Source organism: Molothrus aeneus, chromosome 29 (assembly GCF_037042795.1).
Source record: "Molothrus aeneus isolate 106 chromosome 29, BPBGC_Maene_1.0, whole genome shotgun sequence".
Classification (NCBI taxonomy): domain Eukaryota; kingdom Metazoa; phylum Chordata; class Aves; order Passeriformes; family Icteridae; genus Molothrus; species Molothrus aeneus.
Genome location: NC_089674.1, coordinates 517,315 through 542,179, shown reverse-complemented (window position 1 = coordinate 542,179; position 24,865 = coordinate 517,315). Strand labels below are relative to the sequence as shown.

General features: G+C 50.4%; 2 protein-coding genes across 3 annotated transcripts in view; both read right to left on the bottom strand.

The window, feature by feature from the left end:
* Positions 1-10,788, bottom strand: part of GFPT1 (glutamine--fructose-6-phosphate transaminase 1) — a 28,188-nt gene extending 17,400 nt beyond the window's left edge. Inside the window, exons 1-6 of the mRNA XM_066567356.1 lie at positions 10,704-10,788; positions 4,074-4,181; positions 3,521-3,628; positions 2,155-2,280; positions 1,095-1,153; positions 117-251 (exon numbers count right to left, since the gene is read on the bottom strand). Coding sequence (XP_066423453.1) covers positions 117-251; positions 1,095-1,153; positions 2,155-2,280; positions 3,521-3,628; positions 4,074-4,181; positions 10,704-10,710 — 543 coding nt within the window. The 5' untranslated portion in view covers positions 10,711-10,788. The remainder of the gene's footprint in view (positions 1-116; positions 252-1,094; positions 1,154-2,154; positions 2,281-3,520; positions 3,629-4,073; positions 4,182-10,703) is intronic.
* Positions 10,789-12,875: 2,087 nt separating this feature from the next.
* NFU1 (NFU1 iron-sulfur cluster scaffold) lies at positions 12,876-19,748 on the bottom strand. Of its 2 annotated transcripts, XM_066567359.1 has the most exons (8): positions 19,675-19,742; positions 18,554-18,660; positions 18,149-18,284; positions 17,551-17,617; positions 16,982-17,096; positions 16,722-16,785; positions 13,769-13,943; positions 12,876-13,272 (listed from the first exon to the last, which is right to left on the bottom strand). In XM_066567359.1, the coding sequence occupies exons 1-8, from the start codon at positions 19,719-19,721 to the stop codon at positions 13,225-13,227; spliced, it is 759 nt and encodes a 252-aa protein (XP_066423456.1). In that variant the 5' UTR covers positions 19,722-19,742; the 3' UTR covers positions 12,876-13,224. The 2 variants fall into 2 exon arrangements, with proteins under 2 accessions (XP_066423456.1, XP_066423457.1); XM_066567360.1 differs by lacking the exon at positions 17,551-17,617 and having other exon boundaries at positions 19,675-19,748.
* Between the last annotated feature and the right edge of the window lie 5,117 nt (positions 19,749-24,865).

Below are 24,865 nucleotides of genomic sequence, written 5' to 3'. Positions count from 1 at the left end.
CCGGGCAGGCAGAGGCAGCAGGACAAAGCCTGCAGCAGCAGTGCCGGGGTGCAGGGGGTGTTTCTGGGGGTGGTGCCCGTGCCCATGCCCGTGCCCCCCGGGTGCCCCATGGTTACCAGCTGCTGGATGACCCTCTCCACCAGCGTGGAGAAGCTGATGTCGTCGCTGTCGCGGTTGTCGTACATGTACTTGACCAGCTTGACGATGCTCTCCGTGTCCGTCTCCGACTCGAACTCGTAGCCCTTGCTCTCCTGCAGGGACAGCTCCTGTGGCTCTCCAGCCCTCTTCCTTCCCTTTCTTTGCTCTTACTACTCCCTGGCCTTCACCTTTTGCTTACTTTTTTCTCATGTTTTTCCATTTCTCTGCTCCTGCCTTCCTCCCTCAACTTTCCCTTTCCTCTCCTTTCCTCTCCTTTCCTTTCCTTTCCTTTCCTTTCCTTTCCTTTCCTTTCCTTTCCTTTCCTTTCCTTTCCTTTCCTTTCCCCCTTCCACACTGCAGCTGTTCTTACTCTTTTTTTCCCTCTTTTTTTCCCCCATTCTTCACTCTGCTTTTCCTCTTCCTTTTACTTTCCTGCCTTTTTTTCCCCTTCTTTTTCTCTTCTCACACTTCCCTTCCATCCCTCCTGCCTTTTAAATTGCAAGAATATGAGGAGCGGGGGAGAGGGCAGTGCGAGGGACACAGGGAGGGGGTTTGAGGGGGAAGGTCTCCTTGGGAGAAGGAGTGAGGATGAGGAGGGAGTTGTGGGGTGTGAGCAGGGTGTGAATGCCAGGATATTGAGTGAGGGAACGTGGGGAGTGGGGTAGGGAGGGAATGGGGGTGTAAATGTGAGAACTCCCAGAGCAGGAGAGTCTGTGAGTGCAAATATGGGTGGGAGTGCAAAAATGAGAGTGCAGGAATGGAGGTGAGAGGGGATGTGAGGGGGGAAATCACTGTGAGAGAGGAGAGAGGAGTGAGTGGAGATGTGAGTGAAGGAAGGGGTGAGTGGGGAATGGAAGTGGGGAAGTGAGAGTGAGAATACAACAGGAGTGAGCTGGGCAGGGCGTGAGAGCAAGGGGAAAGGAGGGAGGGAGGGTCTCACCCCCAGGGCCACTCACCAGGAACTTCTGCAGGTCCTTGTAGTTGGTGATGATGCCGTTGTGGATGACAATGAACTCTGGGGACAGAGGAAAGGCCCTGCTCAGCCCCAGCCTGGCAGCAGTTTGCCTGGGACACCCAGGGCCAGCAGCCCCCCAGGAGTCCCAGCAGCCCCCCAGGCCCCCCAGAGGAGCAGCTTGGCCCCAGCAGCAGGCAGTGACCCCAGAGGAGCAGCAGAGGATCCCAGCCCCCTTAGAACCCCCAGCTTGGCCCCAGGAGGAGGCAGTGACCCCAGGAGGAGCAATAGAGGATCCCAGCCCCCTTAGAACCCCCAGCTTGGCCCCAGGAGGAGGCAGTGACCCCAGGAGGAGCAATAGAGGATCCCAGCCCCCTTAGAACCCCCAGCTTGGCCCCAGGAGCAGGCAGTGACCCCAGGAGGAGCAGCAGAGGATCCCAGCCCCCCCAGATCCCCCAGCTTGGCCCCAGGAGCAGGCAGTGACCCCAGAGGAGCAGCAGAGGATCCCAGCCCCCCCAGAACCCCCAGCCCAGCCCCAGGAGCAGGCAGTGACCCCAGGAGGAGCAATAGAGGATCCCAGCCCCCCCAGAACCCCCAGCTTGGCCCCAGGAGGAGGCAGTGACCCCAGGAGGAGCAATAGAGGATCCCAGCCCCCCAGATCCCCCAGCTTGGCCCCAGGAGGAGGCAGTGACCCCAGGAGGAGCAGCAGAGGATCCCAGCCCCCCCAGAACCCCCAGGCCAGCCCCAGGAGCAGGCAGTGACTCCAGAGGAGCAATAGAGGATCCCAGCCCCCCAGAACCCCCAGCCTGGTCCCAGGAGGAGGCAGTGACCCCAGGAGGAGCAGCAGAGGATCCCAGCCCCAGGAGCAGGCAGTGACCCCAGAGGAGCAGCAGTGGATCCCAGCCCCCCAGAACCCCCAGCCCAGCCCCAGGAGCAGGCAGTGACCCCAGAGGAGCAGCAGTGGATGCCAGCTCCCCAGATCCCCCAGCTTGGCCCCAGGAGCCCCCCAAGAGCAGGCACAGCCCCCCAGCAGCCCCCAGGCCAGCCCCCAGGGCAGCCCAGACCGTTGTTCCTGTCGGAGCGCTGCGGGTGGCTGTTCACCGGTTTGGGCTCCCCGTGCGTGGCCCAGCGCGTGTGGGCGATGCCCAGGTGCACGTCGAACTCGATGTCCAGGTCCATGTCCTGCTGCTCTGCACAGCAAAGGTTCAGCCCTGAGGGGCTGCCCGTGCCCTGGGAGCCTCAGCAGGGCAGCGATGCCGGCAGGGCCAGCAAAGCCCACAGGACACGGATCGGGGCTGGAAAAGACCTTTGGGATCATCAGACACCCACCAAAACCTCAGGGGGTTTGAGGGACACACACAGAAAACAGCCCTGCACCCCTCACTGGGCCAAAACAAAAAGCAGCCTCTAAGGGAGAGCCCAAGCCTGGGTCCTTGCCATCATCCTGTCACCTGCACACCCCCATGGTTATTCAGGCACCCCTAACCCCTGTCTCTGCAAAGCTACCATGAGCAGCAACATTTCTTTGGAAAAAGATTTCTTTGGGGAGAAAGATTTCTTGGGGAAAAAAAGACTTCTTGGGGAAAAAAAAGATTTCTTGGGGAAAAAAAGATTCTTTGGGAAAAAAAAAAAATCCCTGGGAAAAAAAAATTTCTTGGGGAAAAAGTACTCCTCTACTCCACAAGTGCTTCCACAATCTCTTTAAAACTGTGCATCCTGATGTTTCCTTTCGTTCTTTCTTTTCAAACCTCCCTTCAGGAATGCTCTGCCCGTCCCCTGTTTCTGTAGCACACACCCCACCACATCTGAGCTTTTTGGCTGCTGGTTTACACTGAGATTACACTGACCCACCTCCCCCTGGACACTCAGCACTCTGTGCCTCAGGTGAATACAGGAATGGGTTAAAAAGACTCCAATTTCACCAACACAGCAGCTTCTGAATGTGAAGCTGAGAAGAAAAGATCTCCCCACCCTCAGCCAGCCTCTATTCCACCCCCAACACCTTCGTGCATCTTTGCACTGAGCTCAGATTTAATGAATTAAGGTTTAAATAAAGGGCAGAAAGAGATTCCTACAGGGAACGGGGGGAGGTTCCTCCCGATATCTCCTTCTGCCCAAGCTCTAGGTCTTGATAATTATCTCCTGCTAATTCCTCTATCCCCAGTTCAAGGAGCTTTTGGTTGTTTGTTTTGGAGTTTTTCCTGTCTGTTTCCCACGATGTATTTCAGGTCTATTTTACTTTAGTAGTTGCAAATCATTTATCTTGGAAAGATCAGGATTTCTCTGTAACTTCACACCAACAACCAGAGGATCACCAAGCTCTTCACAGCTCATCCCTGAGCCTTTACACCTCTGGAAATTCGTGTTTGTGGCTAAATCAGGGGAGATTCAAAACAGAAGCAAGGGAAAGGAGGAAAGGGAGGCACTTACTGTGAACCTCTTCATCCAGAGCCTTCACCTTCCCCGTCTGCTTGATAATGTGGATTTTGCAAGCATTGGCCTCCCAGTCTTTGTCATTTCCTCCGTCCAGTCCCACACCTGAACCCCCCCGTGGGACATGGGGAAAGAAGGTCAAGTGCAGAAGTTATTACAGTATTTTCTGTCAACAAATTCTGCCCTTTTCGATTCTCCCCGAGCCCTTTCTCCCAGAGCTGGCCTGCCACATAAAGGCAAGAAACCCTTTAGATTAGAACTAAGGTTAGATTAGAACTTAGCTTTCCCTTTGTCATCTTGTCAGTATTTTTAAAACCTTTGGGGAAAGAAAAAAAAAAAAAAAGCAAAAAAACCCCAAACAGAGAAAAGAAAACCCCAAAAACAAACATCAAGAATGCTTATAGAAATCTGTATACTGAAGTTAATGCAAACCTCTGCCCACAGGCACATCCAGTTTGTGTTCCAGCTTTCCTCAGCAGCAGAAGGTGGCAGAAAGCACTCCCAGCACCCCAGGAAAGGCCCCCAGAGAGCCCCAGCAGAGCTGAGGTACCTGCAGAGTCGTAGCCCCGGTACTCCAGGCGCTGCAGCCCCTTGATGAGGGTCTCCAGGATCTCCCTCCTGGTCCGGGGCACATGGTAGTTCAGGTAAGCAAAGATGCCTGTGGGGGACAGGAGAGTCAGTGCCAGCAGGACCCAGCTCAGGTGGGCACCATTCCCACCCCATGGGCACCAGCCCCACCCCATGGGCACCATTCCCACCCCATGGGCACCAGTCCCACCCCATGGGCACCATTCCCACCCCATGGGCACCAGTCCCACCCCATGGGCACCATTCCCACCCCATGGGCACCATTCCCACCCCATGGGCACCAGTCCCACCCCATGGGCACCAGTCCCACCCCATGGGCACCAGTCCCACCCCAGCAGCTCAGGTGGGCACCAGTCCCACCCCTGGGGCACCTCTGGGACTGGGAAAGGGGCACTGGGACGTGCCAGGAGAGGAAGAGGAGGAGGGCTGCAGGGAAGGTGGAGGGGAAGCAGAGAACAGCAAACTGGGACAGAGGGAATGGATTGGGAACAAGGGATGAGAGGTGTGAGGGGATGGATGGATTGGGATCACAGCATGGCAGGGTTATAGGGTGCCAGGGAATGCTCCATGCCCATGGGATTCCAGGGTTATAGGGTGCCAGGGAATGCTCCAGGCCCATGGGATTCCAGATTCCAGGGTTAAAGGGTGCCAGGGAATGCTCCAGGCCCATGGGATTCCAGATTCCAGGGTTATAGGGTGCCAGGGAATGCTCCATGCCCATGGGATTCCAGATTCCAGGGTTAAAGGGTGCCAGGGAATGCTCCAGGCCCATGGGATTCCAGATTCCAGGGTTATAGGGTGCCAGGGAATGCTCTATGCCCATGGGATTCCAGGGTTATAGGGTGCCAGGGAATGCTCCAGGTCCATGGGATTCCAGATTCCAGGGTTAAAGGGTGCCAGGGAATGCTCCAGGCCCATGGGATTCCAGATTCCAGGGTTATAGGGTGCCAGGGAATGCTCCAGGCCCATGGGATTCCAGATTCCAGGGTTATAGGGTGCCAGGGAATGCTCCAGGCCCATGGGATTCCAGATTCCAGGGTTAAAGGGTGCCAGGGAATGCTCCAGGCCCATGGGATTCCAGATTCCAGGGTTATAGGGTGCCAGGGAATGCTCCCCAAGCACAGGATGGCTTCTGGCACTGCAGCTTGCTCTGAACCCAATCTGCCTCCCCCCAGAAGGGCTGGCTGTGGACACCTTTGTTAAACCTGAACCCAAACCAGACAGTGCCTTCAGACGCTGTTTTCTCTGCAGATTTCAGCAAGCTCAGTCACACCTGCACTAAGAAAACCCCACCCAAGAGCCCAAAGCCTGCTCCTTGTCCCAGATCCCAAATGCTGGCAGAGCACAACAAGAGGGGCACAAAGAGGCAGCGGCCTCCGCACAGGGAGGAGAGGGAAAAGCAGAAAGGCAGAGGGTTCAGCCCTGCCTGCACTGCAAACAAACACTGAGCTCCCTCCAGGAAGGAGCCAGCCTGGCACTGCTAGCAGCTATTAATTACAGCACAGTTATATTAAGATTATTCATGAGGCCTGGGGGGGGAGAAAACCACCTGAATCCAAGGCTAAGAATGACACAAAAATACCCCAAACCTCACCAAAAAACCAACCCAAGGAATTCAGTGCTTCTCAGAAAACAGACTATGAAAAGAAGGAAACCAGAATAAACACAAATGCAGTGTTAATGCTGTGAAATATGGACACGCTCTTCCAAAAACCAGACCCTGGGAGGTTCGGTTTTGATTCAGTTCAGCTTTTAGATCCTGAGAGGAAAATAGGGAGAATGATAGTGGAGATGCCACTGGGAAGATCAAATTCTAAGTACTCATCTGTGAGCAACACATTTTACAAATGAGAAGGCAAGTTAAGACAGGGATGTTTAAAATTCACCTTGGAGAAAACAGGAAAAAATGAAATAAAAATAGAATATGCATAAATGATGCATCATTAAAGTAAAAAGTGAGACCATAAGGCTCCTGTAAAAGAACACAAGTCTTCCTAAATGCATGACTTACTAATCTGCAGGCTAATATCCAATATTTGAAGGCTTATCACCCATTTGTGATACTTATCATCATGAACTATGTGCAAATAAACTTCATTTATTGGAAATATTTACAAATGTGTTTAATTTTGCCCTTTCCAAACGTCCTGTAATGATGTAATACTTCACAGCTGGGGAAAGTTGGAATCCCCAGGTAGAAAACAGCATTTTCTCTGTTCTTAACTGCTGGATCATTCCCATCTGAGCAGTCACACCTTGTAACCACTTCTAATTTTAAGGACAGTTCCCAAAGGCACCTCCCAGCCCAGAAAAGGCTTTTGTCACACCCCAGAGCCACAGTGCCCTGCTCAAGCCTTGCTCCCCCTCTCCCTGAGCTGATACTCAAATCAACCAAGGCGTGAAAACACAGACAGTGCACAGAGCTTTGCCAGGAGCCCTCCAGCAGTGGCAATTTCACCCTCACAGTGACAGCTCTTTGACAGCACTCAAGGGAAATGTGATTTGGGTGGAACTCCAAGAGCTGGGCACCTCCAGCCTGGATGCCAGGTGCTGAGGATGCACAAACTTGGGGCAGAACGTTCCCCAGGGCTGAGTTTCAGGTGCCCAGCAGAGTTCTGGTTTCAGATTTGTGCATTTAGATGCTTGTCCAGGCACTGCCTTCCACACCTGCCCGCAGAGCCAGCCCCAAGAGGAGCCAGGATCTCCAGGGACACTGAACCACTCTGAGCTGGCATTGCTGGAGGTGACACAAAAACCCAGCCCTGGGAACCTCCTCCTGCTGCAGCTCTGCAATGGTGAATTCCCAGCTGCAGGAGGAGATGGAGCAGCAAGGGGTGCAGGAATTCCCAAACAAGAGGAGAGGGAGCAGCCAGGGGTGCAGGAATTCCCAAACAAGAGGAGAGGGAGCAGCAAAGGGTGCAGGAATTCCCAAACAAGAGGAGAGGGAGCAGCAAAGGGTGCAGGAATTCCCAAACAAGAGGAGAGGGAGCAGCCAGGGGGGCAGGAATTCCCAAACAAGAGGAGAGGGAGCAGCAAGGGGGGCAGGAATTCCCAAACAAGAGGAGAGGGAGCAGCAAGGGGTGCAGGAATTCCCAAACAAGAGGAGAGGGAGCAGCAAGGGGTGCAGGAATTCCCAAACAAGAGGAGAGGGAGCAGCCAGGGGTGCAGGAATTCCCAAACAAGAGGAGAGGGAGCAGCCAGGGGTGCAGGAATTCCCAAACAAGAGGAGAGGGAGCAGCAAAGGGTGCAGGAATCCCCAGCTGGCAGAAAACACAGCTCCCCTGTCTGGAACACTCTGACAAACTCAGTCTCAACCCCAGTGCAACTCAGAATTAGGGCAGAAGTGACACTCCACAGCACAATAAAACATTTCAGCTGCTCGCCCCACACAGGAGTTTGCACGTGAGGACTGGAAAGAGCAACCCAAAGCTTGTAGCTCATCAGGCAGCTCTTGGAGCACACTGAGATCCACAGAAATGGGTTCTCTCCGGTGCAATCCCTTGAACAATATAATTTAGAATATAAAGCATTTCCTTTCTTGCAGGTTTGCCTTAAACACCTCACCTGGGGAAGCACCAGAACAGGCATGTGGCTGCTCCTGACACTCAACTCTCTCACAGAGCTGATTTTTAACACTCAAGCACAAATCCTAGGCCTTCAGCTACATAAAGAATTCTCTCTAAAGAGCTGGTCATTTTAACAGAGTAACATTTCCAACATTTCCAAGGCATTATTGATCTCTATAGCTGACAGTCACAATACTTCTTCTGAGAACTTTATTTTCCTCATGAACTTTTTTGGAGCTCAGGTTCCTTAATTTCACATTCCCAGGCAAATAAAATGCCTTTACCCCTTCCAGGTAAATGACTGAGATACATGAAGGAATTGCTTCTTGCAATCCTTTCCCTACAAAAGCAGAAAAGCCCTCAGGCTGGGTTTACTCCCAAATTCCTTTTCCTATTACTGTTCACTCATTTCCATAGACCTTGTTACCAGTACATCCACCTGGCAATTCCAAGGAATCCTTGATCCCAGAGCTGCTGCTCAGCCCTGCTGGAGGAGCTCCTGGAGTCCCACAAGATCCCTTTTTCTGCCCAGTCTGAGGAGCACAGGGCCAGGCCACTGCTGCGTCTGGGAGCTGACACTCAATTCATCACCTCCAGGCTGGGAAAAAAAGCAAAACCAGAAAAACACCCACCCAGTGGGGATCCACACTTGTCCACTGGACACGTCTCCTGCTGCCCACGCTCCCTCTCCAGCTAAAAGGGGCAGGGTTTCTCCTGCCCAGAGTAAACAAGCAGAGCAGCAGCCCCAGGACTCACTCTGGGCCACAGCTCCGTGCTCCTCTGCAAGGCAGACACCAGGCACAGCCGGGGCAACAGATGAGGAAGGGCCCAATGTCCCCACTGAGGTACATGCAAGCCCAGAAGGAGAAACCCAAGTCCTTCCTAAGCCCATCTTTATCTTCAGGAATCACTAGTAAAGCAAGACCTGAGCTCTGCCACCCCAGACCTGAACTCTTCTGTCCTAGACCTGAATTCCACAACCCCAGACCTGAATTCCACAACCCCAGACCTGAATTCTGCCATCCCAGACCTGGATTCTTCTGTCCTACACCTGGATTCTGCCATCCCAGACCTGGATTCTGCCATCCCAGACCTGAATTCTGCCATCCCAGACCTGGATTCTTCTGTCCTACACCTGAATTCTGCCATCCCAACCCCAGACCTGAACTCTGTGTCCCTTTTGCTCATTCAATTCAGCCATGGCAGATGACAGGTTTACTGATTTACAGAACAGCCCTGGAAAAACCAGTTTCCTGAAGTGTCTCACAGATGCCACTGAACCCTTGGACCAAAGCACACCCAGCTCCCACCTGGCCAGGTGCTCAAACTGCAGGTGTAACACACAGCCAAGGACAAAGCCCGGTTTTCACTGTTAGAAACAAACCCCAGCACATCCAAACAGTGCTCACAGCAGGCACCAAAGCACTTGGAGGCTCCTCTCCTTTACCTGTCCAGCAGCACCAGCCCATCAGATTCTGTAAGGTCACAAACCTGCACATCAGGCTGAAAACACTGTGTTGATAACTCCAGTCTGGAGGCTGGAATCCCTTCAGTGCCACAGACTGAGGTAACTCAGGTAACAACAGCACCATTGTCACATTTATCTCTTTTAAAACCCATCTTAACCGTTCCGTGTGAACTGGATAAAACTCTGAAGGAGGGTGGCAGGATAAAGCCAGGTCTGTCCATCCCCAGCCACAATTCCATGACAGAAATGTTGTGTTTGAGGCCCTGCAGCTGCCACAGCCCGGGAAATCAGACCCAGACAAACCATCACTCTCTCACTCCAGGATACATCCCAGAGCAGCCCTCAGCAACAGAGACAATAATCCCCTGTGCTTTCCTCACTCTTCCTGTGAAATGTTTCAACATCCAGGAAGAACTTCACTTGTATCCAAAAGGGGGGAGACACCTTAAACCCTGAGCACAGCTGAGGAACTGCCCGGCGTTTTCAAGGCAGAAAAGACAAAGAGCAGATGTAAATATTGCACATTTCAAAGGCCGGACCTCGAATACGGCAAGCACGAGGCACCAAAACCACCCCTATTCTTGCAGCAAGCTATTTATAATAATAATAATTATCCTTTCTATTCTTAGCTTTGCTCCGCTTTGTACTTTCAAACACGAATTAACACGGTGTTAAATGTGAGCTGAGGTATGAGTCTCTGACTGATTCTCCACAGTTTGACAGCTTGAAGGCAACGCCGGTTCCATCCCACAAAAACAATGAGAGAAATGGCAACTTGCACATTAAGTGTAAAACGCACAGTCCCGCTAAGAGCATAATTTTGCACACAAAAATACAGGGAAAAAAAGAAAGGTAGCATGGAAAGAAAATAGGAAAATCCAAGAGATTGCTGTTGCATAAATTTCCATGGAAAAACAGGAACACAAGGGAATAGGGAAAGGATAATTGACATTCCTGTGCGCGAAGGATGGGCAGGGTGGCTGCACTGCCATGGGAAGCGGAGTGGAAGGAGAGGAGAACCAGGACCGGGACCGGGACCGGGACCGGGACCGGCTCGGGCCGAGCTCACTCCGGGCTTGGGCCGAGCTCGGGCACGGTCCGGCAGAGCCCGGCCAGGCCGGACCCTTCCGTGCCACACCGGGCCAGCCCGGACCGACCTGCGGAGGGCAAATTACCGGAGCAGCAACGCCCAAAAACCACCACGGGCACCGGTGGGAGCGGTGCCTCCGACAGCAGCAGAGGCTCGGCTGGAGCGGCCCCGGAGCGCCCGTTCCCCCGGCGTCCCCGGGCCAGCCCCACCGGCACAGGGCACAGCGCCCAGCCCGGGGCACCGGCCCTCTGTCGCCACGCTCCGCCGACAATCGGCCCTTTAAATCCCCGGCACGGAGCGAGCCGCCGCCCGCACTCGGGATAACGGGGCCGGGCCGCTCTCCCCTCAGCCGGCCCGGCCGTACCCGCGTCCCCGCCCGGCCGCGGCCTCACCGCGCCCGCCCCAGCGGCTCCTCCCGCCGCGCCGGGGCCGGGCCGGGCCCCGCGGCGTCCCCGGGCCGGTGCTCACCGCACATGGTGCGTCCCGGTCCGCAGCCGCGCTGTCTGTGCCGCCGGGGCCGCGCCCCTCGCGCCAGGCCCGGCGCAGGCCCCGGCCCGCCCCGCCCCGGCCGCGCCCGCCATTGGCCGCGCCGCCCGCCCGCCCCGGGACGTGGCAGCCGCTGCCGGGGCCGCGTCCGCCGCGGGGGCCGGGCGGGCCGAGGGGCGGAAACACCCCCGGCACACGGGGATGGGCCCGCTCCCCGAGAGACCCGCGATTCCCAGCCCCCTGGCCGGGCCGGGGGAGACCGCTCCGGGATCCTTCCCGGTAATTCCCAGCCCCACACCGGGGGAGACCGCTCCGGGATCCTTCCCGGTAATTCCCAGCCCCACACCGGGGGATGATTGTTCCCGGATCCTTCCCGGTAATTCCCAGCCCCACACCGGGCGATGATTGTTCCCGGATCCTTCCCGGTAATTCCCAGCCCCACACCGGGGGATGATTGTTCCCTGACCCTTCCCGGTAATTCCCAGCCCCACACCGGGCGATGATTGTTCCCGGATCCTTCCCGGTAATTCCCAGCCCCACACCGGGGGATGCCCGCTCCCAGTCCCTTCCCGGTAATTCCTAACCCCAGAACAGTGTATCCCTTTTCCCAGAACCCTTCCCGGCATTTCCCGGCCCCGGACGGAGGACGGGAGGTGTCTGCCCCCGGTAATTCCCACTGGCGCCAGGCAGAGCAGCACGCACGGATCACCCCCGGGCGCTCCCGGTGCCTGGCGATCAGCGGGTGCCGACCGAGGCAGGGACGAAGCGGCGCCGCGGGCTCCCCGAGCTGCATCCTGCCTTCCCCAGCCCTCTCTACAACAGCTCCCATTCAGAGGCACAGAAAGAAACCATTAAGATGAATCTGCAGAGCAAACTGGGACAGGCATAGCTGACCAAGGCGTGACATCCGTGCAGCTGGAGAGCTCAGTGTACTGTCTGTCTGTCTGTCTGTCTGCAGCCACCCCCATCAAACCCTGCCTGGAAATTTATTAAAACCTAAGGCTACAAAAGAGAGCAATGCCTTAAGAGAAATGCCATTCATTCTACTTTATATGACACTAAAATTTCAATAAAGAACTATTTCCCTCAAAAGCTCAGAAAACAACCCACAACATCAGGACACAGCACCGTATTTTGAGCTTGCTGCCAGAACCTGGCTGGGCACAGAGCAGAGAGGGGGAGGAGGTCTCAGGAACATGAGAAGCCTGCAGCTTCAAACCAGGACACCCTCCCTGCCCCGCAGCAGGGAATTCTGCCATCAATACCCCCAAGTACTTCACCAGAGACTCAAAGAAAACGTGGTCATTTCACACCGATTTCCAGAGTCAAACAACTGCGGGTTATTATTGAAATCTGAGTAAATATTTAGCTTATTTAGCTAAAATATTTATTTTTAAATTTCTACCAAGTAATAGGTAGTTGACAGTTACCACATGCTGACGTGCTGCTGTAGAGGAGATTCTCCACCGGCTGAACTGATCCTGGTTAGGGACCTTATCAGTGGAGTAATTACTCTGGGAAGGGGTGAAAGAGGGGAACACACCAGAGGCTCTCAAGCCAACGAGGAGCACAACCTCAGCTCAAGGAAGGAGCAGAATTCCTGGTGACAGAGCCGGGCACCAGGAAGAAACCATTCCCCCACACACAAAGTAAACAGAGCTCCTTGCAAAGCCCCATTGATGTGCTCCAACTCAGAAGAGCAAACAGCCCCTGCCATGTGTGCAGGACTGCAGGAGCCCTGCTCTGCCACGTACCAGGCAAACAGGATGTGGCAGGAGCAGCACAAACACAGGCCCTCCTTCCTCCCAGTGCTGAGAAATCAGCTGCTGCATGGTGGCTGAACGATTTTACTGCTAAATGAACTCATTAGTCTACTTGCTGAAGCTGATAAAGATCATTCTTTTCTAACATTTGCTTTAGAAGGTATGATTTTTGTAACAAACCTTTTTTGTTTCTGTTGCTATGGTTTGCAGAGTGGTAATGAGCAAGGAGGTAACTTTCCACAAAGCCATGGCAGTGTTACAGCCCCCAAAATGAACAGTTGATATTATAGGTTATCTTTCACAAAAGTTTGATAGGAATCAGCAGCTTTTTAGCAAGACTTGATAAAATTAACATTCCTGAAGCTCCCACTTACAGAGTAAGGGCAGCCAGTCCTGTCAGTCCCACAAGTTGGGGGAATAAACATTTAATATTGCTATTGCACAAAAAAGCCAAGGAACTTCTGCCTTCTCTTTCTTTCAGTATTGAAGATCTGTATGAAAAAACAATAAACACATCACTGTTTTCTGAGCCCACCATTCCTTTCTAAAGACATAGCAGAAGAATCTTTGTGTAATCCAGGGCATTTAATAAATTAGTGGGTGAACTGCTTGAACTGATGGTGCATTCTCACAGTAGCTACAACTGTTTTTCTGACAAGGCAGACGTGGCTGTTCCTCAGCACAAAGATGGTTTACATACAGCAGGAGGTGAATGTTTATTTGGCCACAGATGACGAAGCTCAAGTAGAATTTGCTTCTTTCTCCGCGTCATCATCGTCGTCAACAACCTGAAACCAAACCCAGAAGCAGTTTAGATAAACAGGTTAAGCTCTCAGTCCTGCAGGACTTATTACATTAAATCCCTGCTGGGCCCAAGGAGAACAGCAGTTATTCCACACCACTGAACAACGGGCTCAGGAGGAAGGTAAGAAAAACTGGCAATCCAAAATGCCAGGAGGAAATGAGCTTTAATTATAGGAGCTGGTCAAGCCACCACAAAGGCCAGGGAACAATGGCTCCAGAGATCAGATATTTCATGAGAAACCCAAAGAATCTGCATTTCAGGGGACAAAGGTCATTGCTTTTTATCACATCCAGTCACCAAAGCACAAAGGTATCAGCAAGTGTGTCCAGCTCTGGGTTCTCCAGCTGCCTTGGAACACCTGCATCCACACAGCCCTGGTTTTCCTAACTCCAACCTGCCCCCAGCCTGCTGGAAAGGGTTAGGGACAAAGAGCTCCTTTGCCACTGAAAAGAAAACCTCCGTGATGTCTCCCAACCCACCTGCTCAACGCCTTCCACCTCAGGGATGTAGAACTGGAGCATGTTCTGTATCCCGCTCTTGAGGGTGATGAGGGAGCTGGGGCAGCTGGTGCAGGAGCCCTGCAGCTTCAGCTGCACGATGCCATCCTCAAAGCCCTTGTAAATGACATCACCGCCATCCTCCTGCACCGTGGGCCTGGGGGAACACAACATTCACCCTAAAGCTCAGAGCTGAAACAGGGATCCTTCCAGAACCCTCGGGAAAGCAACATTCAACATTTACAGTAACTGTGGACACAGAGGGGTTTAGTCACTGTTCCTCTACAACCACCTGGTCCACATTTCCAACAACTCCTGCTGTGCTGGACTACCTAACACAGAGACCTTTTCTGTAGGCATTGAGATTTTAGGGTACAGGAACACCCTGGGGCAGAGCTCAGCCTGCCCTGCCTGGAGATTTTAGGGTAGAAGAACACCCTGGGGCAGAGCTCAGCCTGCCTTACCTGGAGATTTTAGGGTACAGAACACCCCAGGGCAGAGCTCAGCCTGCCTTACCTGGAGATTTTAGGGTACAGAACACCCTGGGGCAGAGCTCAGCCTGCCTTACCTGGAGATTTTAGGGTACAGAACACCCTGGGGCAGAGCTCAGCCTGCCTTACCTGGAGATTTTAGGGTGAATGAACACCCTGGGGCAGAGCTCAGCCTGCCTTACCTGGAGATTTTAGGGTGAATGAACACCCTGGGGCAGAGCTCAGCCTGCCTTACCTGGAGATTTTAGGGTGAATGAACACCCCAGGGCAGAGCTCAGCCTGCCTTACCTGGAGATTTTAGGGTACAGAACACCCTGGGGCAGAGCTCAGCCTGCCTTACCTGGAGATTTTAGGGTGAATGAACACCATGGGGCAGAGCTCAGCCTGCCTTACCTGGAGATTTTAGGGTGAATGAACACCATGGGGCAGAGCTCAGCCTGCCTTACCTGGAGATTTTAGGGTGAATGAACACCATGGGGCAGAGCTCAGCCTGCCTTACCTGGAGATTTTAGGGTGAATGAACACCCCAGGGCAGAGCTCAGCCTGCCTTACCTGGAGATTTTAGGGTACAGAACACCCTGGGGCAGAGCTCAGCCTGCCTTACCTGGAGATTTTAGGGTGAATGAACACCCCGGGGCAGAGCTCAGCCTGCCTTACCTGGAGATTTTAGGGTACAGAACACCCCAGGGCAGAGCTCAGCCTGCCTTACCTGGAGATTTTAGGGTACAGAACACCCCGGGGCAGAGCTCAGCCTGCCTTACCTGGAGATTTTAGGGTGAATGAACACCCCGGGGCAGAGCTCAGCCTGCCTTACCTGGAGATTTTAGGGTGAATGAACACCCCGGGGCAGAGCTCAGCCTGCCTTACCTGGAGATTTTAGGGTGAATGAACACCCCAGGGCAGAGCTCAGCCTGCCCTGCCTGGAGATTTTAGGGTGAATGAACACCCCGGGGCAGAGCTCAGCCTGCCTTACCTGGAGATTTTAGGGTGAATGAACACCCCAGGGCAGAGCTCAGCCTGCCCTGCCTGGAGATTTTAGGGTGAATGAACACTCCAGGGCAGAGCTCAGCCTGCCCTGCAAGCTGTGGTTGCCCCAGGTGCTGCCAATAAACACCTCATGGGTGTGTCCCCCCCGGGTGCAGCACAGCTGTCACCTGTGATAAGAAGCCCTGCTTCCATAAATAAATATGCACTTCTCCACAATTTATGCAGGGCAGAAAACAACCCCAGCTCTAAAAGGTTAATCCTGCTCCCAGGTGAAGGAAGCAGCTCCTGATAAGCTCACCCCAGAGCCACAGCATTTCTGCAGCCTGCTCCCCCTCTGCCAGCCACAAATGCCCAGCATTGTAGCCCTGTCCCCATAGCAACATTTTTCCAGCCCAAGTTAAAACCATCAAGTTACTCTAACAGAAGCTCTTTATACTGATTTCCAAAATAACTCTCTGAGGGCTACAGTCCTCACAGAAAAATCTGTGAACCTGACACATTTATAAACTCACCACAGCAAATTATCTCCATTCCAGAAAGCCAAAGATCATGATTTAAAATTCCATTTTTCTTACTTGAATTAACTTTTTGACACACTACAGGACCTTTTAGATGCACATTCCCCCCATCCTGCACCTTCTGACAACTCCTGCATTTAATTTGGATCTGCTGGACAATAAATGCTCTATGTGTAGCCTGGTTGATGGATAATTTCTGAGAATACCCTGCTAGAAAATGAAGGAAGCTCCACCACTGCTGATATTCTCATCAACACCTTATTGGTGCACTGACGGGTACAGGGGGAGGAAACGGAAGAAATGAAAAGGTGGGAAAAGCAGAATTTTGGGCAGAAATTCCACGCCTGTTACAAAAGGGCCCTGGAAGATCAAGGGCTGACACTGAACAGCCAGGCAGCCAGCAGGAGCATGGACATTTCTGTCAGCTTTATACAACACTACCTGGCTTCTGCTTTCAACATTCAGTGCAAATGTTTGGGAAAGATGTTCCAGCTTATTTCTGCTTGTCCTCCTTTTTCAGGAAAATTAACCAGCACCGTGTGTCTGCTCTGAGATAAAATTTGTAAATAACGCGGTATCAGTTTAAATGCAGCTGCTAAAAAAAATAAATAAATAAAAAGTACAGTTTCTGGTCCCTGCAGTTTGTGAGCTGGGGAAGATGGCACCATCAGATATCACAGACACATCAGACATCTTCCCCTGCACCTCAAATGTCAAGTTGCTTTTGCTTTCAGTTTGCTTTGGAAGGCAATTAATGAGCACCAAAATACTCCTCAGGTCAACAACAGGATCCACAGCCACTCTTGAGACTCCATTAGTCACCACCATTTCTAAATTCAAGCTGTGTTAAAGCACCAATAAAACCACAGCAGAGTGCAAGGCCAAAATCTGCTGAGGGCCAGGATTTTCCAGGAGATCTTCCTTTGGAATATAAACTACCTGATTCTTGTATCCAGCAGCTCCTTAATCATCAGTACAACTTCATCATCTTCTTCTGAAGCAGCTTAGGAAAAGAAAAACGTGCAAGTCAGAACACTGAGAGAATTCCAGGCTGCAAATTCCTGCCTGCAGTCACCTTAACGGGTTTTAAATTTAAATTCTCCTGCGTACTTTTCTGAGGGAGAAGTGGAGGCTCTTCTGCATGCCACAAAAGCTAAACCCAAAGGCAGACTTGGCCTCCCCCTGAAGATCTGATTTACCTGTGTCTGTCCTGGGTGCCTCATCAGTCACTACAGGCAAGCCAGAGGCAAAGAAATCCATTATGGTTGCATAAATATCTGGTTTCAGTAAGTTCCAATCCAGGTCTTCACTCTCCTGTGAGAATCAGAAGAGGGGAAGGAAAAAGAATGAGGAAGAGAACGTGCCTGCTGCTGCTACATTCCCAGAGATCCTCACATTCAAAATGCCACCAGGGACTGTCCCAGCTGATGCACAGACTGGGTTCATGTTCTCTCAAGTCCAGCTTTAAACAGACGTTTAGTCAGACTCAGACTGTGGCAGCCAAAGAAGGCTCTCCTTGTTTGCAAGCCAAGCAAGTGCTTTAAAAATATTGGCTAAAAAGGTGTGCAAGTCTCCAAAATGCATTATCACTTGACAGATATTTTTATCAACTCTTTCAGAGACTCAAGATTGTCAATTTACCTATTTATCATTCCCTGGACTTATTTTGTTCTGTATTAAAGGCACTCGTGGACACTTCTCTGGAACTCCACTGTGCCTGCCTGGATCTGCTCATGGCTGAGCACAGCTGAATCCCTGCTCTGCTTACCTTGGTGATCGTGATGAAGTCTGGCCCAAAGAAAACACTTTTCACTCCTTCAATCCGGAATAACTGTCTGTTAAGGACACCAGGGGGGAAAAGTGGGCAAAAATGCACTCAATCTGACAAGTTAAGCTTTAATTTTACCAATTAACAATATGGTTACCAAACAATTTCATCTACAGAAAAAAATATTAAACTGTGGTGTACTTGGAGTAAATACAGTGTAAGGCTCTAAGAGTGCTTTTTGTAATTACAGGGGAAAAAAAATATATATTCTCTTGGAAGAATGGAAATCATCAAAAATGCAATGAATGAAAAAATCAGAAATCCTACCACAAAAGTATGTGTAATGGAACATGATAAAAGTGATTTCACAATACCCACTTGAAAGAATTTCTACACATGAAACGGGTGTACGTGCACTGAGCATTTGCATCACTAAATCAGCTGGATTTTGAAAATACTTAAACCATGGAATTATGCAAGTGCACCAAACCATCTGAAATAATCAAATAATTATCTTCCCTCCCTCTCCTCCAGGGAGCTTCTGTTAATTCTTTGGAAATTTTTATTCCAAACTCTATTTAAAAGGGAATAATAATACCTTGCTAAAGGTGAGCAATAGGCTGCAGCTGGCGTGGAAAACTCCATAGTCCTGGACCCCAGCACTTCCCTTCCTGGAATAAACTTCAAGCTGTTTGGATTGGGTGTGTCCTGGGTTTGAATAAACATGCCTCTCACTGCAAAGACAAAACCAAAGAAAAGTAATGTAATCAAACCTAAGGAGCTTAAGTGGAAGTCAAGTCCTGATTACTCAGCAAGCCCAGGGTGATCCCAGCCCATGGGAACCCTGCTGAACACGGGCACATCATCTCACAGGAGACAGCAGGATGAAAGGAACCTTGGCTCTTTTGCTAATGTTTATTTACTAAAAAGCAAACTTGCAGCATTACCACGGGACAGAAGAACCCCCAATGTGCTCATCTGTGTGTTTTTAACTGGTATTTACCTGCCCGATGCCATGCTGCAGATGGAAGAGATGGTTTCTTCTGCAGGAGTTGGTGGAAAGGCTGCCGAGCTGTCAGATTATGATCTTTTAACAGCGTGTGACAGAACCTAGAGAAAAATACCTTTACTAACAATTTCCAAATTCCACGTTTCCACTGTCCCAAAGAAGCTCTGTCTCATGAAATGAACATCCCTACCATGAGCACATGACACACCAACACAGAAAAGGTCTCAATTGCGTTATTTGCTTGCTTTTGTGGGCTTGGGAGCAAGTAGAAACCACAACAGGATGTGCAAGGAAGGTGCCCTGGAAGCTCCCTTTAGCTAATGATGATTATATCCCATTTCACAGTGCCCAGCACTACAGGGTCCTCTAAATCCCCCCTCACTGCTTGCTCTTGAGCTAACCGTGAGGGAGGGATTTCCTCTTATTTCACGGCCCTGAACATACAGGAGTGGGAAGGGTGTAACAGCTCCTCATTGCCTGATCCTGTGCACACGTGGGGGTGCAGAATTATCCCCTACAGCAGCATGTGAGCACACGTGAGGGGAATTACACCCGGCTGCAGTGTCCTGAGCGTGAGGGGAATTACCCCTTGGTGCAGGATCCTGAGCGGGTGTGAGGGGAATTACCCCTCGGTGCAGGATAGGTGTGTGGAATTACCCCTCGGTGCAGGATGGGTGTGTGGAATTACCCCTCGGTGCAGGATGTGTGTGTGGAATTACCCCTCGGTGCAGGATGTGTGTGTGGAATTACCCCTCGGTGCAGGATCTCGAGCGGGGTGTGAGGGGAATTACCCCTCATGGTTCTCCCCAGGTGTACCGAGCACCCAGGAACTGCAGAACTACCAGCTCGCGGCTGGAAAGGGCTGAGAAGGAGAAACAGCCTCTCGCTGCCTGCCAGGAAGAAGCGTCACCCCCGTCCGCGGTGGAAAAAGGAAGGGGAAGAGCAAGGAGCAGCCGGGGCGGCCCGGGAGGTCGCGGTGCCGCTAACTGCGACGCAGCCCCCTTTCAGTCGCGTGGGGAAGGGGCGTGAGGAGCACCCTCCGGGAATAAACCGAGCTCCCTCCGGGAAAAAGCCGCACCGGGGCAGCGGGAGCCGCGGGCCCCGCGGTCACCTACCGCCCGCCCAGCCCCGCCGCCGCGCAGAGCCGCCGCGCCGCCGCCATCTTGGCGCTCCCCGCGGCCGAGCGGGCACCGCGGCGCCCTCTGGTGGCTGCGCCTGAGGGGGACAGCGGGCATGGCGGCGGCGGCGTGAGGGAACGGGCTCTGACCGGGGCTGCCGGGGCTGCCGGGACACCGAGCGCCGCTCTCCGCACGGCCAGGGCCGCCACGGACCCTGGGCCCGAGTGCCACACACACACAGGGTGCCGACTCCAGCCCTGCGCGGGGCAGCCTGTGCCGGGGTGGGCAGCCCTTTCCAGGAAGGAATTTTCCTGATTTCTAGGAAGGAATTTTGCCAGTTACCAGAAAGGAAAAATTTAACACCGACTTTCCCGATTTCCAGGAAGGGAATTTCCCATTTCTAGGAAGGAATTTTCCTCATTTCCAGCATGAGCCTCCCCAGGCCCAGCCTGAGGCCGTTCCCTCTCCCGTCCCCTCCCCTGGCTGTCCCCTCCTGTCAGGAGCTATGCAGAGCCAGAAGACAGCACAAATTCTCTCTCAATGGACATTTACACCAAGAGAGAAATTAAATTAACAAGTGTAGCAAAGCCCAATTAATATTTTGCACTTAAGAGAGTCTTGGCAGCTGAATGAGACCAAAAACCACGTTTAACCAGCACACAGCAAGGGCTCAGGGCTCTGTCCTGCCCTTGATGGGAAGGGTTCTCTCTGAAATATAAACTGGATACAAACTGAAATATCCTCTGCTTAAAGCAGCAAGATCAGTTTGACTTCACAGCTGCCAGGTTAAACATCCAAACCCAGTTCAGCACTTAGGTAGGAAGAACTCATTAAAACCCAGCTTCCCTGTGTCCAGCAGAAATATTTTCCCTGGGGAGGGGAGAAGGAAGGCACAGTGGAGATGGTGCTTGTCATCAGATATAGTTTTAATAAAATGTACATAAGTTTACAAGCGGAACATTTCTTCATGATTACCAGGAACAGACGATCCCAACCAGAGTGCAAAATTGGAGCCCGGGGATCTGCCAGGCATGGGGGGAACAGAGGGGACTGGGGGACACAAGTGTCTCATTGTGGGTCACTGTGGGGACCACGGACACCCCCAGCTCCTCCTGGACACAAAGGAGTTTTTCCAAAGCCAGCCTCAGCGTTTGGGATGCTCCACCAGCTGCATCCCACACCACAGCAAGCCCCCTGCCCTCCCAGCCCATCCCTTTGGAGGCGAGGGATCAGGAACGCTGATTAGCCTCATCCCTCTGACTGCACAGGGGGATTTCTGGGGGTGTGTGAGGGTATTCACCCACCTACAGCAGTGGGTCGGTCTGTTGATCGCCAAAGTTTGGGCGCGGACTGTCCAGGAACCGGGGTTTTCGTCAGGCAGAAGGATTTTTTGGATGCTCCCAGGAACCACGTTCCTGAGGACCAATGATTGCTGGGGTGTAATTTAGTTGTGATGAGAGGGATGGTGAGTTTGTGTGTCATCTGAAGGGGGTGTTAATGGTAGATGAGTGTTGTTTTCTGTGTGCTTTTGTTGTTTTGGGTTTCCTGTAACAATAAATCAACATGTAATGAAAATAGAAAAAGGTTATCATCTTGTGTTAATATGTGTTGTGTTGTATTGCTCTGTATTGCAGGGTGAGCACAGGGTGAACTCTCTCCTCCTTGCTGTGACACCTGGGCTGGCAGGGATGACACAGTGACCTCTGCCAGCCCATGCTGCCTGTGCCATCACCTGGCACTGACGTGTTTGATGAAAATCCTTTTGCTGGGTTTTTTCTCCTGAGAAGCCTCAGAACAGAAATGGAACCAATAACAATCTGCTGGCTGTGGAGTGTGGGCTGGAGATGGTTTAGCAACAGGGGCATCTTGGATTGGTCTCCTGTGCATTGTTTCTACTTGATGACCAATCATGGTCCAGCTGCGTCGGGGCTGTGAGCAGTCCCAGGTTTTTATTATTCATTCCTTTCCAGCTTTCTGATGTCTCCTTGCTCTTTTAGTATAGTTCTACTATCTCATTTTCTTTTAATATAATAGAGAACATAATATTTCAGCCTTCTGAAAGGTGGAGTCAAGATTCTCATCTCTTCCCTTGTCCTGGGGACCCTCAAACACCACCACAATCAGCGGTCGAGTGGGTTTGTGCGAGCCCCTCAGGAACTCTGGGCTGGTCCCGAGTCGGCAGAAACCGGGGGGCAGCCCTGACACGGCCAACAGCGGGGAGACACCCTCTGTGCCCCGAGGGTACTGAGGGCACCTGAGCTGGGGGGAGACACTCTCTGTGCCCCGAGGGTGCTGAGGGCACCTGGGCTGGGGGGAGACACTCTCTGTGTGTGCCCCGAGGGTGCTGAGGGCACCTGGGCTGGGGGGAGACACTCTCTGTGCCCCGAGGGTACTGAGGGCACCTGGGCTGGGGGGAGACACTCTCTGTGTGTGCCCCGAGGGTGCTGAGGGCACCTGGCCTGGTCGCCTTTGCAGCACAAGAGACACCAGAGACAGTGGTAGATGATAAAGGGCCGACTCTTAGCAGGGGTTAATCCAAGGTTTTATTAGGATCCCAAAGGAGCTCCTGCACCTCAGGGGGCTCCTGCCAAGAGCCCCAGGGAGATGTGTCAAGGTTGCATTTAAAGGGAGGTGGAAACCCAAAGTAGATAACACCCTACCAACCATTAAGTGACCCTAAGGGATGGATGCTGGGGGATAGACATTTAGGACAGCGTATGGGGCAAGGCCTGGGGGGCTGACCCCTGGCCTCTGGCTCATCACTCGACACTTGGACCGAAACTTCTGGATGGAGAGGATGGGATCTGAGTGATTGACAGAGAGCCAGGGTGGGGGTTTGGGGATGATCTCATCCCGGGAGAGGGATAACACAGGTAAAGGGAGGGGGGTACAGTTTGGGATAAACCATTTGGGAAAAATATGGGGATACAAAACAAAATTACTTCAAAGTATTACAAAGTATAAAAATGCACTACAGTGGGTTTGGGCAGCACCAAATAAAATAAAATGATTTAAAAATAGAAAAATTAAAAATAAAAATTATATAAAATTAAAATAACAAAATTAATTTAAAATAAATGAAAAACAAAATAAAAACTGTAAAGTGCTGTAAAGTGCCGTAAAAGTTTCATAAAAGTTAGTGCAAGACCCTCAAACACCACCACAATCACCAGCTTGAGTTGGTCTGGACAGCACCAAATAAAATAAAATAAAAAGCTTTAAAAATAGAAAAATTTAAAAAATAAATTAAATAAAAAATAAAATTAAAAAATAAAATAAAAAGCTTTAAAAATAGAAAAAGTAAAAAAATAAATAAAAAATAAAATTAAATAAATTTAAAAAAAACTTTATAAAGAAAAAAGTAAAAAAAATTAAAAAAATAAAAGAAAAAGCTTTTAAAATAAAAAATTAAAAATAAAATAAAAAATAAAATTTAAAAATAAAATAAAAAGCATTAAAAATAGAAAATTTAAAAAAATAAATTAAATAAAAATAAAAAAATAAAAAGCTTAAAAAAGAGAAAAATTAAAAACTAAATAAAACATAAAATTAAAAAATAAAATAAAAAGCTTTAAAAATAGAAAAGTTAAAAATTAAATAAAAAATAAAATAAAAAAATAAAATAAAAAGCTTAAAAAAGAGAAAAATTTAAAACTAAATTAAATAAAAAATAAAATTTAAAAAATAAAATAAAAAGCTTAAAAAGAGAAAAAATAAAAATATAAAATAAATAAAAATAAAATTAAAAAATAAAAAGCTTTAAAAATAGAAAAATTAAAAATTAAATAAAAAATAAAAATAAAAAAACTAAAATGCTTTAAAAAGAGAAAAATGAAAAATAAAAATGAAATAAAAAATAAAATTAAAAAAATAAAATAAAAGGCTTAAAAAAGAGAAAAATTTAAAAAATAAATTAAATAAAAAATAAAACAAAGAAATTAAAATAAAAAGCTTAAAAAAGAGAAAAAATAAAAATATAAATTAAATTTAAAATAAAATTAAAAAAATAAAATAAAAGGCTTTAAAAATAGAAAAATTAAAAATAAAAATAAAATTTAAAATAAAATTAAAAATAAACTAAAAAGATTTAAAAATAGAAAAACTCAAAATAAAAATAAAATTAAAAACTAAAATAAAAAGCTTTAAAAATAGAAAAATTAAAAATAAAAATTAAATAAGAAATAAAATTTAAAAAAATTAAAAATAAATGAAAAACAAAATAAAAACCGTAAAGTGCTGTAAAGTACCGTAAAAGTTCCATAAAAGGTAGTGCCGTAAAGCGCGACTGTCGTAAAACTGCTGTAAAAGGCGACTGTCGCAAAAGGGGCCGTAAAGCGCGACTGTCGCAAAAGGTGCAGTAAAGCAAAACTGTCGTAAAAGGCGCAGTAAAGCGCGACTGTCGTAAAACTGCCGTAAAGCAAAACTGTCGTAAAAGGTGCCGTAAAGCAAAACTGTCGTAAAAGGTGCCGTAAAGCGCGGATGTCGTAAAAGGTGCCGTAAAGCAAAACTGTCGTAAAAGGTGCCGTAAAGCAAAACTGTCGTAAAAGGGGCCGTAAAGCAAAACTGTCGTAAAAGGTGCCGTAAAGCAAAACTGTCGTAAACGGCGCCGTAAAGCGCGACTGTCGTAAAACTGCCGTAAAGTGAGACTGTCGTAAAAGGGGCCGTAAAGCAAAACTGTCGTAAAAGTCGCCGTAAAGCAAAACTGTCGTAAAAGGTGCCGTAAAGCGCGGATGTCGTAAAAGGTGCCGTAAAGCGCGGATGTCGTAAAAGGTGCCGTAAAGCAAAACTGTCGTAAAAGGTGCCGTAAAGCGCGACTGTCGTAAAACTGCCGTAAAGCGCGACTGTCGTAAAAGGGGCCGTAAAGCGCGACTGCCGTAAAGTACCACACTAGGAGTTTTAGCCCTCATAGAATGGAATTTAATGAATTTCCCCAATGCTGGCCGTTCAGCCGTTTTTATCAGAGACTTTTGGGACGCAGGTGTTTAAAGCCCTTTAATTGCAGCTCCTGCCGGGCCATGGCTGCCGCGGGGCCGGTCCCAGCTTGCAGGCGCTGCCCGCAGCAGCCGCCCCGCCGAGCTCCGCCCCTCCTGCGGGCCCGCCCCTTGCCGCCGCGAGTCTCCAGCGGGACACGCCCCCTGCTGACCGCACAGCTCCGGCACCCGCAGCCCCGCCCCCCGCCCCTCCCACC

Coding starts and splice junctions, on each gene's coding strand:
- NFU1 (XM_066567359.1), bottom strand. CDS start 19,721: ATGGCGGCGGCGCGGCGGCTCTGCGCGGCGGCGGGGCTGGGCGGGCG. Junction 18,661..19,674: donor GCGGCGGGGCTGGGCGGGCG/GTAGGTGACCGC, acceptor ATTTTTCTCTAG/GTTCTGTCACACGCTGTTAA. Junction 16,786..16,981: donor GGCACCCAGGACAGACACAG/GTAAATCAGATC, acceptor TCTTTTCCTAAG/CTGCTTCAGAAGAAGATGAT.